At 44.0% G+C, this 12176-nt stretch overlaps 1 protein-coding gene across 4 annotated transcripts in view; it reads left to right on the forward strand.

Annotated features, from left to right (window-relative positions):
* The window catches only part of NCAM1 (neural cell adhesion molecule 1), a 248995-nt gene that overhangs the window by 222747 nt on the left and 14072 nt on the right, over positions 1-12176 (forward strand). For 3 of the 4 annotated variants that reach the window (XM_067565590.1, XM_067565563.1, XM_067565573.1), the window contains one exon: positions 1419-1599. In XM_067565590.1, the coding sequence (XP_067421691.1) occupies positions 1419-1599 (181 nt within the window). Of the gene's footprint in view, positions 1-1418; positions 1600-4925; positions 5201-12176 lie in introns of those variants that run through there. The other variant, XM_067565580.1, reaches the window with a different exon arrangement.

A 12176-nucleotide genomic window follows, 5' to 3' on the forward strand; every position in this document is an offset into this window, starting at 1 on the left:
GAGATTAGATTATCATAATGGTCCCTTCTGGCCTTAAAATCTATGAAAACCTTTTCCTTTCGTTTTTAATGACCTCAGTGTTGCCTTGTGCCCACCTGATCTCGTCCCAAGAGTGACTGCTGGCTCATGATTTGTCTGCCCTTAGGTACTGTGGAAGGCATTTTCTCCAGCCTCTTAAAATGTGCCCTGCTGCATATTTTTGTGTTCTCAGTTCATCACATGGAGGATTATTGTAACTGCCCCACTAGACTGAGTTGTGTATTAACTGGCTTTTCTCGCCCAATGAATGGCCTGAAATACAGCTATACATAGCTGGTTTATATACAAATAACTGTAGGTAGAATAATTCATGCATGCAGCTGAAGATGAGCTGGGAGAAGAGTGCTGTCTTCCTTTGCAGTATCTCTTGGCCATAGCACTCGTGAAGGCTACTGCTGTGCCAGAAAATGAGGTTCCCCGACAGCATGTGCTTTGGAATGCTCTGGCATCCTGGATGCTAATTGGGCACTGAGGAAGTCACATGATTTAATAACTTCCTGTTAGTCCTGTCCTTTATATGGATCGCTAAACATGAGATGCATTTTCGGCTGGGAGGAGAGTCGAAGCAGCTGGGCTTTGAGGGTCACCACCACCGTTTCACTGCTCTTACTGGTTCGGTAACAGCAGAAAAGCAAAGGAGCTACGCAATGACAGTAGCAAGTAGCAGGAGTCACTGCTGGTTTTTAAATCCCATTTTTGTGGGCACGAGCTGAGACAATGGCAACCCTCATCCCCCAAACAGGAGGTTCCATAGAATAGCAAGCTCAGGGGAGACTGAGTGCTCAGAGTATCTTGGTAACAGGTGTGCAAAGCCGCCTAAAGGATTTGGACCCCCAGTTTCCATTAAAATTGAAAACTAAGGATCCAGATCTCTTCAGGCAGCTTTGAAAAACCTCAAAGAGTAAACAGAGCAGACTAGACAAACCTGGTGAGCTAGGCCTGCCCATGGCTCTGAAGTAAAACCTTGTCATCACAATGGTTTGAATTCTAGGTACCAAGGCTGCAGAGGACCCTCTGAAAATCTTTGGCATGTTTCACACATCAGCAGCGTGTCTGCAGGCGGAGGGGAAAGGAGCAAACAGCTGGGTTTTCTTTAGACACAATAGCTCTGCCCTGGGAAGTGAGTAGGGAAGAAACTGCTTAGAATTCACAAGTTCTCAATCAAAGCCATCCCTGCCTAGGAATGGATTCAGCTGCATCTGGCGGCAGGTTTCCCATTTGACACCTGCTGAGTTGTCTGAGAAACCAGTGACTGTTCAAAAGCCTGCCTATTTTCCATCATGTGATATTATTAGTTGATTATCCCGCTATCTCAGAGCTGACCATTAAGACCATTCATTGTGTTTTGTATCCCCCCTTGTCCTCTCACCATCCCTCAGAAGCATTCTTCAGACTGGAAACCAGAGATCCGACTCCCCTCTGGCAGCGACCACGTCATGCTTAAGTCCCTAGACTGGAACGCAGAGTATGAGGTCTACGTGATAGCTGAGAACCAGCAAGGGAAATCCAAGCCTGCACGTTACGCTTTCAGGACTTCAGCTCAGCCTACTGTAATCCCAGGTATGACTGCCACAAGCTTTACCATTGTTTTCTGCTTTCAATTAATGCAACTATGCTGCATCCCTTAATGTGCCTGAGTAAACCCTGACAACTTGCTTGCTTTAAAGACATTATCATAATTGGTTACCCATCCAAAGCATATGTATAGCACAGCAAATACACAGGTAGGAATGCTCCATGCAAAAATCATTGTCTGACTATTCACAGGAAATATTTGCACTTGTATCACTATAAATTAACAGGACATGCAGATGAGAAAAGTGCTGGGTAGAAAATACATTTCTGAAACCAGTAAATAGGATCCCTGATTCAAGCTAAGACAAAGGGGAATTTTGGTTATCTGGTATCCTGCTTTTCACAACATGGATTTCCCTTGCAAACCTGTGTTCTGCTTGCTCATTTGCTGATATGAGACAGTTGCCAGTGGCATTAAGGCGTAAAGAGCTGGCTGGTGTGGTTAAAATTGTTTTGTGCTGCATGGCCTTCATTAAATGAAATGGAGACCAAATTAAGGCACTTTCTAAAGCAAACATGTTGCTAAAATAATTACACTGGGTAGATCATTAGGCAAAAGAGATTGAATAACGTCTGCAGTCCTTTTGGAAGCTGTTGTTGCAGACAGATTGATGCGTCCTTCATGGATTTATCTCCTCACAAAGCGAGGCGCAATCACAAATGTTGCAATAGCCAAACAGCCCCTGAAGTACAGAGATTTGCTGGCAGTTTGGTAGCCTGTGGAAGAGTTAAAAGGTTTAGGAGCATTTCCTTTCCAAATCTCTATTAGCCTATGTAATAATTCAGCCATAGAAGTCCCTTGGGGGTAAGACCCTCAGACCCACTGTGATTTTAAATTAACACTAGATGTACAAGTCTGAAAGCCAACAAGCTGGGGCAGTCGAGACAGCCTCATTGCATAGCGCGAGTGAAGAACCTCCACGCTGCAGTTGTTCCCTATGTAAGGGATTGATTTCATTTTTTTTTCTTTAGAGCTTTATCCATGGGTCTCTCAATTCTTGTTTTCTCAAAACAGTCAGCAAATTCTCCCCACATTTTCCTGTAGATGAGATTTCATGGCTTGGTCTGTTCCCTCCCTTCCGTTTCTGAGGGCTGCAGCTGAGAGCTTGTGCAGTGTGCATGACGAACCTTTACTGGGTAAAGCCACCCGGCAGCATTAAGCACACAAATGAGTGACCTGTTAACACTGGATGCTTGGTTTTTGAAAGGTGGGGGGGAGAGAGTGGGATGAGCACTTAACAGGTCTGTAGTTTCAGGCTGGAAGGATGTTTGGTAACTCATTTAAACAACTCACCCTCAGTTTTGCATTTTCAACAGCTCTAATACTTATTACTCTCATGCATTTGAAGGACAACTGAGATGGGGAGAGGGAAGCGGGGACTTACACAAGATCATTTCAGGTGTAGGCAAGCAATGGCAGTCGGCTGAGATCCACAGAAAATTAGTTCCTTTGTGCTCTTGGGGGTGACTGAAGAGGAAACTTCTAAGAGCTAAACAGTGTTTCAGTTCCCTCAAGCCCTTTTGAGGTTGGCTCACTGCAAACTTCCTCTGGTAACATTGTCTATTAGTGTTCCACTGCCATCCGGTGGAATGCTGGGCCATACCTGGGAAAACTAATATGTTCTGCCCAGGCGTATTAGGAATGACCCAGCAGCCTGGCAGCTCTATTTTGCCTTGATGTACGTGGAATATTCAGGTAGCAGTTAAGTACTTAAGGAGAGCAGGAGCAGTGAGACAGGCCTTTTGAAAATGCAACCTTTGAAATGCCAAGCGGGGGGCAGAGATGACATTATTAGAGGTTTCTTATTAAAGTCAGAGATCGATGGATTAAAATGATCCTATTCTGACCTCACTGATAAAACTGCATTGAACTACCCAGTTTACTCCACTGTAAGGGACAGAAGGAGCAGGATTTTGAATCACCATGCCATTTTGAATGCTGTTGTTCGAAATGCTAGCCAGCCATGTGCGTGGGAGCCATCTGAGTGAGTTCTTGAAGGAGTAGGCCTTGTTTCGGAGTGTAATTTCCTACAGTGTCGATCCAATGTACTCCAGTGTTTGGACTCTGTCTTCTCAGAAAGGAAGCATCCTGCTTCAGAGAGAAGGGGAGCATCATGCGGTGAAAATGTTTGCTTTTAGCTGTGGTGGGAAGAAAATTTTGCTGTGTTAGCTGCTTGATCTTGCTTAGGGCCGTGGCTTACCTTTAGCCTCTGAAGGTATTAGCAAACTCAGACCCTCTCTGGGCAGATCCCTCTACCTGTCGCTTGGGGAAGAATATCAGGCCAAATCTCCAGCTCGTGAATCTTTTGGGGTTGGTGTGGTGATGCTGTTTCCCATCGACCAAGGATCTGGTTCATTTTATTTCATAGCCAATTATGTAGTATTTCAGTTTGGATTTCAGAGCCCCTTCCCTTCCCCCTCTCCCCCCCAACACACACACACTTTCCCACAGCAGGGATTGGAGTCAATGTGTCCCACTCAGCATTACTCCTTAGAGTAAGAAGAAAATCTTTCATGTAGACAAAACATATATTCGTTATGTATAATCCCTGGAGACTGTCCTTGGGTCAGTTTTATGGTGTGCTGAAGTTGACTGTTAGGACAAGTATCATAAAAGCAATATGCTTGAGGGTAGTTTACAATGGCTCCAAGTGGAGCTTGATTTCTCTAAAGAAAAGCAAGCAGTATATTCCTGCCTTCATACTGCTTTTTGCAAGGCTGTAATCAAGTGTATCTATTACCCAAACCCTCAGTTTAGTGAGCATTGGGTAAGGACTTGGACAGGCTGTTAGGTGGAGTGTCTGCTTCCAAAAGGTCTTTTCTTAGCAAAAGGCAGCGTTGTCCTTTCAAATACCAGCTAATCATTTTCTCATGTTTCACATTTGAACCTCCTGTTCCGTCATTTATTTTGACCCATTTGCTCGCTAACCCCTCATCCCCTGAATTTTAACCTGCTGTGCTGCTTCTGCCATTGCTGAGCTGCCGAATCGGCCTTTTCGTTGGTGTTACTGCGCTAAAACTCTTCTCTAACCTTTGGCCATTTTAATTTACTGAGTTAAATAAACCTTTAATTCTTATGTTTTCTATATTTGACCTAATTTTTTTTCTTTTTTATCTATTCTCTCTCTTTTTCTCTCTCTCTCTTTCTCTCTCTTGTTCTTCCCTCCCCCCACCCTTTTTTCCTTTCCTGTGTCTGTTGTCATACATGTCACCTTGGACCTCACGGGAAACATCCACACTTGCCACATGCACCAAATTTGTTTTAAACAACCATTTTCCCCCTCCTGGGAACCATTGTTTGGCACCTGCAGCGACCTTGGGAAGCCCATCAACGTCGTCCTCCTTTCTTTCATTGCTTCTTTCTGCAGTGACTCAGCTTTTGCTCTCTTAGAAACTTTTTGCAACAACAAAAATAAATCGCAACAAACAAATTTGCCTAAAAGGGCCTGGTTCCTACCAAGGTGTGAAAGCAGATAGTTTTTCCTTCGGAGGATCATGTCAATACAGGAAAAACAAACACACACACAACAGATCATTTTATTGGAAAGATTCAGTATTTTGTAATGAGGATAAAAAAAAATTTAAACCAATTGTTTTCTCTTTAACATTTTTTTTTGTGTTGCTTATAATGAATTTGCCCTTTTTTTTTTTTTTTTTTTTTTTTTAATGGATGTAAAGAAAAATCTTTTGTTGGCTTTTTTTTTTTTTTTTTTTATAGGAAGGTATGATATTTAAAGCCTTTTAAAAACCTGGTCTCTATCAACATTTCCACACATCTGTTGCTGATCACATTTGTCTGGTCATACCTATGAATGATATTACAAAGATAATAACCATCATAACAAGGTTTCTACATATGCCTAAATCCACAGGTTAAAAAAAGAGAGAAAACTTGGCAACTATTTTGGGTGCCCGAATTGGAGATTTTTTTTCCCCCAAGGACTTTTGTGCGTTGATTAAACACATGTTCATCAGAATGCCCCTCTGATGCAGTGGTCTGACGTAGTGTCTGTAGAGACATGCACTGAGGACCTAAACATTTTTTTTCTTTCACGTGGTTGAATCCTTGGAGCCTCACTGGCCCTTGTGTAATCAGGCATCTCAAGACCATATGATATATGGGAGTTCGGGGCATAACACAACTCGTGAGTGTACAGATTTGCAGTGGATGCTTGTCTAATGTTTTGTCTGGCTATCCACTATTGTATTGTCTTACCAGTTTAGATATGGCTTTTCTTCCCTTTGTTAACTGAAAAGATTAGCTGGGAACAAGTAATCTGACAGACTAAATGGTTATTACTGAACCTTAATAATATTCATGGTTAACTGTGCATGTGACACTCTGCCAGACAGGACTAATCTGTGGTGTAATTTGACGCAATATAGACCGCTTCCTCTCTGAGTCCTGTCTATCGCATTTCATTCTAGCAATTTCCATTGACTTCCCTTTTATTTTTTTAATCTGGTGTCCCTCCTGAATTCTTTTTGTAATGGGGAAAGCCATTTGCTATGCCGCTCCTGTGTCTTTCTGAGAACACAGTTCTCTCTCTGCAAGCAGCTGGGGAAGTAAAGGATGAGATGGTAAATGTGTTTTGAACATGGTTAGGAACCCTCTGTACAGAATCTCCTATGCTATCAAAGCTCATAAACAGGATTGATCTCCTTTCTACCAAAATATTCCCTGTTGGGTACAAAACCAAAACAAACCCCCCATTAATCGTGTCTAACTATGAATTTATGCATTCCATGTAACACCTTCTCTGTGTTCGAAATATAGTCAGACCTTGTTCATTGGAATCTGTGACATTCTTTACTATTCAGAATTGTAAACAAAAACTTCCTACAAATGTCTGTCTCTCTCTCTCTCACACACACACACAAACGCACATGAAGTTACCTTTAGAAAGGGATATCCCCATCAAAATGTCCTTTTCAATGCTTTGCGCTGTGTACAATATATTTCAACACCGAGTTCCATTAAAAACCCTTGTGACGTTTCCTGTGGCAGTGTTTATGTACCTCTGCTTAGCTGTGAGATTAGTATGTAGCTCAGAGAGGAATGTGGGTACCTTTAGAGTCAGAAGGCCACTTGATATGCATTCATATGAGGTGTGCAGGAGGGATTTAGTTACATGTGCATTTAACTCCAGCTTCATATGGAGTTTCATTGGGAAAACCCACAATTTTCAATAGATGTAATGAAGGTTTCTGGGGAAGGCCTACTTACTCAGGACATTGCTAGGGCCAAGCAAAATCTCATCCGGGACTGCCTCCTGTGAGGTGCCATAAGAACAAATACTAGTGTGTCTTGCTTCTGCCTCGTGTTAGCAGTTACACACTTATATTATGCATGGTTCTGGACCATACTCAGTGACCATCACAGAAAATGCAGACTTGCTGCCGTAGTTTCCTGGGAATCTTGCTGGGAATTGGTTATGTGGCACTGTTCTGATGCAACAAAGACTGTAGTTTTCAGTGAAGGTTGCTGTAATGTGAACAAAGGGCCCTGAATTCCCATAGCTGCTTTCAGTTCCATAACATGCTTTGTAATTTATGGGCATGTCACTTACGTTAGGTGTTCCCACCTGCAATATTTATACTACAATATCTTGTCAGATTGGTTATTTAACATGGCAACGTTTACGTGTAGAAAATCGGTCAGGCATTTATGTTTACACATTTCCATTATTAAAATAACAATAATGAGTTGCATGAACTGTCTGATGAATTTGAGTTTGAGTTTGAGTTTATTCTGTAGATGAGTTTCTTGCTCATTTCATGGGCTTCCTCTGAGCTGTCCATCCCGTGGACAGAATTTGCTAACTGACTCTGTAAAGCACATGCAGGAGTAAAATCCCTTTTGCAAAGAGAGTTTCCCCCTCTGTAGTCAAAAAAACGAAGAATATCATAGCTGCTTTTGCTGCCAGTTTACAGGTATTCTCACATAGTATATCATAATCTGCGGGGTTTGAACCATGAAAGAGTCAAGATTTGATAGGCTCTGAAGTGTAATGGTTGCTTTATTGGCCACAGTTTTCAAGAACAGCCAGCTCCCTTTTTGGTGCTTGCCATTGAAACCTGGGTGCCAAGCAGAGTGCTAGAGTGGCACAAATGCTCGGATTTTAGACAGGTATCCACCTTGCAAGCCCAAGGGTTGTGGGAGCAAATCGAACCTGCCCAAAGGAATACTGGACCGCAACCATCAGACAACTTCACCCCGTGGCATTGGCTCCTCATGGAACGAACTGCAGGGCTTTGCAGTATCTCACATGGCCCGTGGAATCCCAGCTGGTTTTAAACCTGAACTGCTTGGTTTCCAAGTGGTCTGTCCAGGCCTTGCCTTGGCTACGTTAAATGAAGCTGCAATGCCCTGGCTCACTGGGATTCAGGTGTTTGTGCACCACCCCACCCAGCACTTCGCTGGGCTAAAGGAGGCTTCCAAAGCTTTCCACGTGTACACGGGGGCTCTTGAGCTAGTGCAGTGAGAGGCAGCAGCCCCCGCCACCAAGGGCAGCTCAGGTAAAAGGCAGCCTTGGTGAGCTCCAGCCTGCGTACCTCCGGGGCTTCCATTTACTCCGTCTCTTCCCCTTAAAGCAGGAACTGATTCACTTGCTCTCTCCTTGTAAGTCCATTGCCCCCTTCTTTCATGTCAAGAGAAGTGTCCTCCAGAGATGCCCGATGCTCCTCTTGTTTACATTGTGTGCCAGGAACAGTACACTGAAGTCAATGGAGTGACAGTGGTGTAAACCCGGCCTACAGAACTGAATGGAAATACCCACTTCCCATAACTTAAACAGCAGCAGACGTTGTCTGGTCACTTGGGTAGCAGCCAGTGGCCCTTACATCTTACTGCTACCAGCAAGTGAGACTAAAGTGAACAAAATCTCACTCTGTTTGAAAGTAGATGCCATTATCACATGGACTGGACGGTAGCTTGCATTTGCCATTGTTGCTTTTCTCTGATCTAAACTATGCAGGACACAGGAGACAATGAAATCCTTAAAATCTGGTGTTTCTTGGCTGAAAGATACTTTAAGTATCTGCAGAGGAAAGTTCTCTGATAGGAAAGGTTGTGCTTGCCTGGCTTCAATTATACTTTTCTCGATGGTGAACCAAAATGAATATTCATTTATCTCATGTCTTCCTCACGGACCCCAAACACTGCGCAGAACCCTTGAAATACATTGCTGCCTCCCTGTTACAGGCTGTGAATCGTGTCTGTTCCTGTCTAGCCCTGTCCTTTCTCTATCTTGCCTACACCACCTGTGTTCCTATGCACACTATAGTTGGGCCACCTGCTGGGAGGATGTATCTGAGGGGTGCAGCCCTCTTTGACAGGATGGATTCATATCAAGTATGTGAGGAGCAAAGCCTAGGGGGCTTCTTATTGTGTGTTGTGAAGTGAGGGGGCTAGAAAGGTCTTTCTTGCCAGAAGCTTATGTTCCACTGATAAATCATTTATAATTAATAAATGTAAGATTTTTTTTCACTTCTTTAGAACTAAAGACTCAATGGATTTTTTTAATGTGTGTTTATTTGTTTGACCTGTAGAGGGGATTCCACACTCAACCCCAGAATAGCAAAAATGCCTGGGAAAAATGGACAGTTTTATGCCAGTGACTTTGTCTACAGTTTGCAAAGTAACGCACTCTGCATATGGGAACAGGCCATATATGTTAGGGTGTTTCTGTATTATTATTATTTATTATCTGTATTACTTAGCACCTATGAGCCCTGGCCATGGACAAGGACTCGTGCTAGGTGCTGTACAAACTCAGAATAAAAGACAGTCCCTGCCCCAGATATCCAGGAGAATTCCAGGAAAAGGCTTTGGTCCAGCACTCATTGAAGTCAATGGAAGGATTCCTGTCAACTTCTATGGACTTTAGATCAGGCCAGAAACCTCCTCCACCAATGTGCATGACAACTAACTGCAATTCTTATTTATGTATTCCTTTTTCTTCTTTTTACTGCCTGGTACTAAACGACTCCGAGCAGTGCATTTACACTTCAATGAAGTTTCTTTAAAAGAGGCCTTATCTCCATTGGGCTAGATGGGGTTTCTCCTAAATGTCGAGTGACTGAATACAAATCCATTTTAGTTTCAGTGGGGTGAGGTGAAGGGTAGAGCTTAGAGTTGTGGGTCACTTTATTGTAACCAGAAGAAACCGGATATAGGAATAAAAAGTAAAATGTCTCTTAGGCCTTGCAAATAACAAACAAAAAAATTTCAGAGACGTTGAAAAATAAGAGCAGCAATTTTCTTCAAATTCTTGGTGCCACTAGAGACTCTTAAACCCTCCTCACGTGTTGCATGCATCTCCACAGACTCTGAACCCTTTAAAATTGCAACCTATGTGAGGAATTAGATTTACTAAACCAAGGCCAGGCTGGGAGATCTTCGAGTCATTGTAGACCGGAGGGCTCTTTCACCAGCCCAGGGAAGATCCAGTGCCACAGCCAAGTCTGTTGCAGGCCCTTGCCTCAGTATGCAACTTGTTCACAACACACGTGGGAGTAACACAGTAACCCAAAGGATTCCCCTGCCTGACAAGGCTGCAGCCCCCAGAGGCTTTCCCTTTACCTCTCTGCCTCTCAGCCCCTGCCAGGTCATATGACAGGGAGGTAGCTCTTCACCCTTTCCTGGCTGCCACAGCCACCCTTAGCCCATTCCACTTCGGAGATCCCAGAGGAGGCCTACGGGAACAAAATAGTAAAGAGTGTTTGGAAGTCCACGAGCAGGTAGCTTCCAGGCTGAGCTCTTCGTTCGCTCCGGGGTAAACACAGGTGGTAAAAGGTGTTAAATGAGAACAAGAAAATGCTTTAATGGTCCCACCAACATTTTCCATTGATATTCCAGTGTTCATCATCTCAGCTAGGCAGTGCAAAGCAGGCAGCAGCCATGCCTGTACACTGAGTGATGCTCCATTGATAACATCCGTGATCGAAACTGGATTGTACAGGGGAAGGACTATTCTTCAGAGCAGCTGTGTGGTCTTTTGGGGTTGTAGTACTCTTTAGATTTGCATGGCATAGTGCAGCAGTTCTCAAACTGTGGGACACGCCCCACTAGGGGATTGTGCCATCAGCAGATAGGGCTGCGGAGATCCCTAGTGTGTAGGGGACACCCTTTTGTGCCGTGCAGTGTGACATTGCATGTGCAGTGCGTGTGAGGTCATGATGCCTGGAGGATGCCATCCTCTGCACAGCGTGATCTGACAAGTATCATACCGACGAGGTCACACAGCGGTGGAGGACTCCATGCTGTCTGGGGTCCCGGCAGGAAATACTTCATTAAAATAGAATTGTGCCGGCAAAAAGTTTGGGAACAAGTGGCATAGTGGAACCCATGGGCTACTGCCCTCTGTGCACAGAACTGGTGTACAGTTCAACCAGTGGCTGTACAAGCTTCCCTTGCACATTTCCCTCGTGAAACAATGTACCTCACCCCTGCCCTGGAGGGGATGCTTCTCGGGATCCTAGCCAAGTTCAGACCTCCGGGATGGTCGTCTGACTGTGAAAGTGAGCTGGTTAGGGACTATTGCAGTGTGACTTTTTTTTTAATGAGGTTGACATCTGTCCACCAGGACTTGAGCTATGACCTGCCGATCCACTTCATTAAGGCCCCAAAGACCCATCAGATAGTCAGTCAGTACTGACTGTTGGTCTCTGTCACGCTGGGCTGGGTTCAAACTAGTGATTAGAGGTGGACGTCGGGGGCCAGGTTTCTAGAAGTGCCGCGCACCCTACGTCCCACTAAAGTCTCAGCACTCCTGGAAATCAGGGCTTTTTTCAATCTTGGCATGAGTATCAGAACATTCTCAGAGGCGTGGAGCCCCACCTTGGCAGGGTTATGTTATTGGCACAGATTAATGATAACAGTATTTATTGTGCTGGCTGCTGTACAGACCGTCCCTGCCCCAAAGAACCTACAACCGAAGCAGCCATGCTGGAAAGGAAGGATTTAGTATCTCATTTTAAAGAAGGGAAACTGAGATACCAAGACATTAGAGCAGATCTTCAGCTGGTGTAGCCTGCCACAGCTCTGTTGAAGTGGCTCCTACAGTAATAAGAGGCAAGGGTAAATATACAGGCAGGCAGGTCTATGACAACGACATCCTGCATAGTGTTTCTGTTTAGAAAGAAACCAAATCTGTGTGTTGCCATGTTAAGTAGAAATGAAATGAAATTCTGTTCTCATTTCATAGATTGCCAGGGCAGAAGGAACCAGGGGGGATCATCAAGCTTGACATCCTGTATAAGACAAGCCATAGGATTTCCCTGCATTAATTCCTGTTTGAACTAGAGTAGATCTTTTAGAAAAACATCTAGTCTTGATTTTAAAATTTCCCGGGATGGAGAATCCAGCCCTTAGTAAGTTATTCCAGTGGTTAATTCCCCTGCCTGTTAAGTGTACATCTTTTTCCTAGTTTAAATTTGTCTAGCTTCAATTTCCAACCATTGACTGCTGTTCGATCCTTGTCTGCTAGATGGAAGAGCACTCTATTATGAAACTCCTGTTCCCCATGTAGGCACTTATAAACTGTGAGCAAGTCACTCTT

Source organism: Emydura macquarii, unplaced genomic scaffold, assembly GCF_026122565.2.
Source record: "Emydura macquarii macquarii isolate MOO-44397 ecotype Brisbane River unplaced genomic scaffold, CSIRO-AGI_Emac_v2 contig_312, whole genome shotgun sequence".
Taxonomy (NCBI): domain Eukaryota; kingdom Metazoa; phylum Chordata; order Testudines; family Chelidae; genus Emydura; species Emydura macquarii.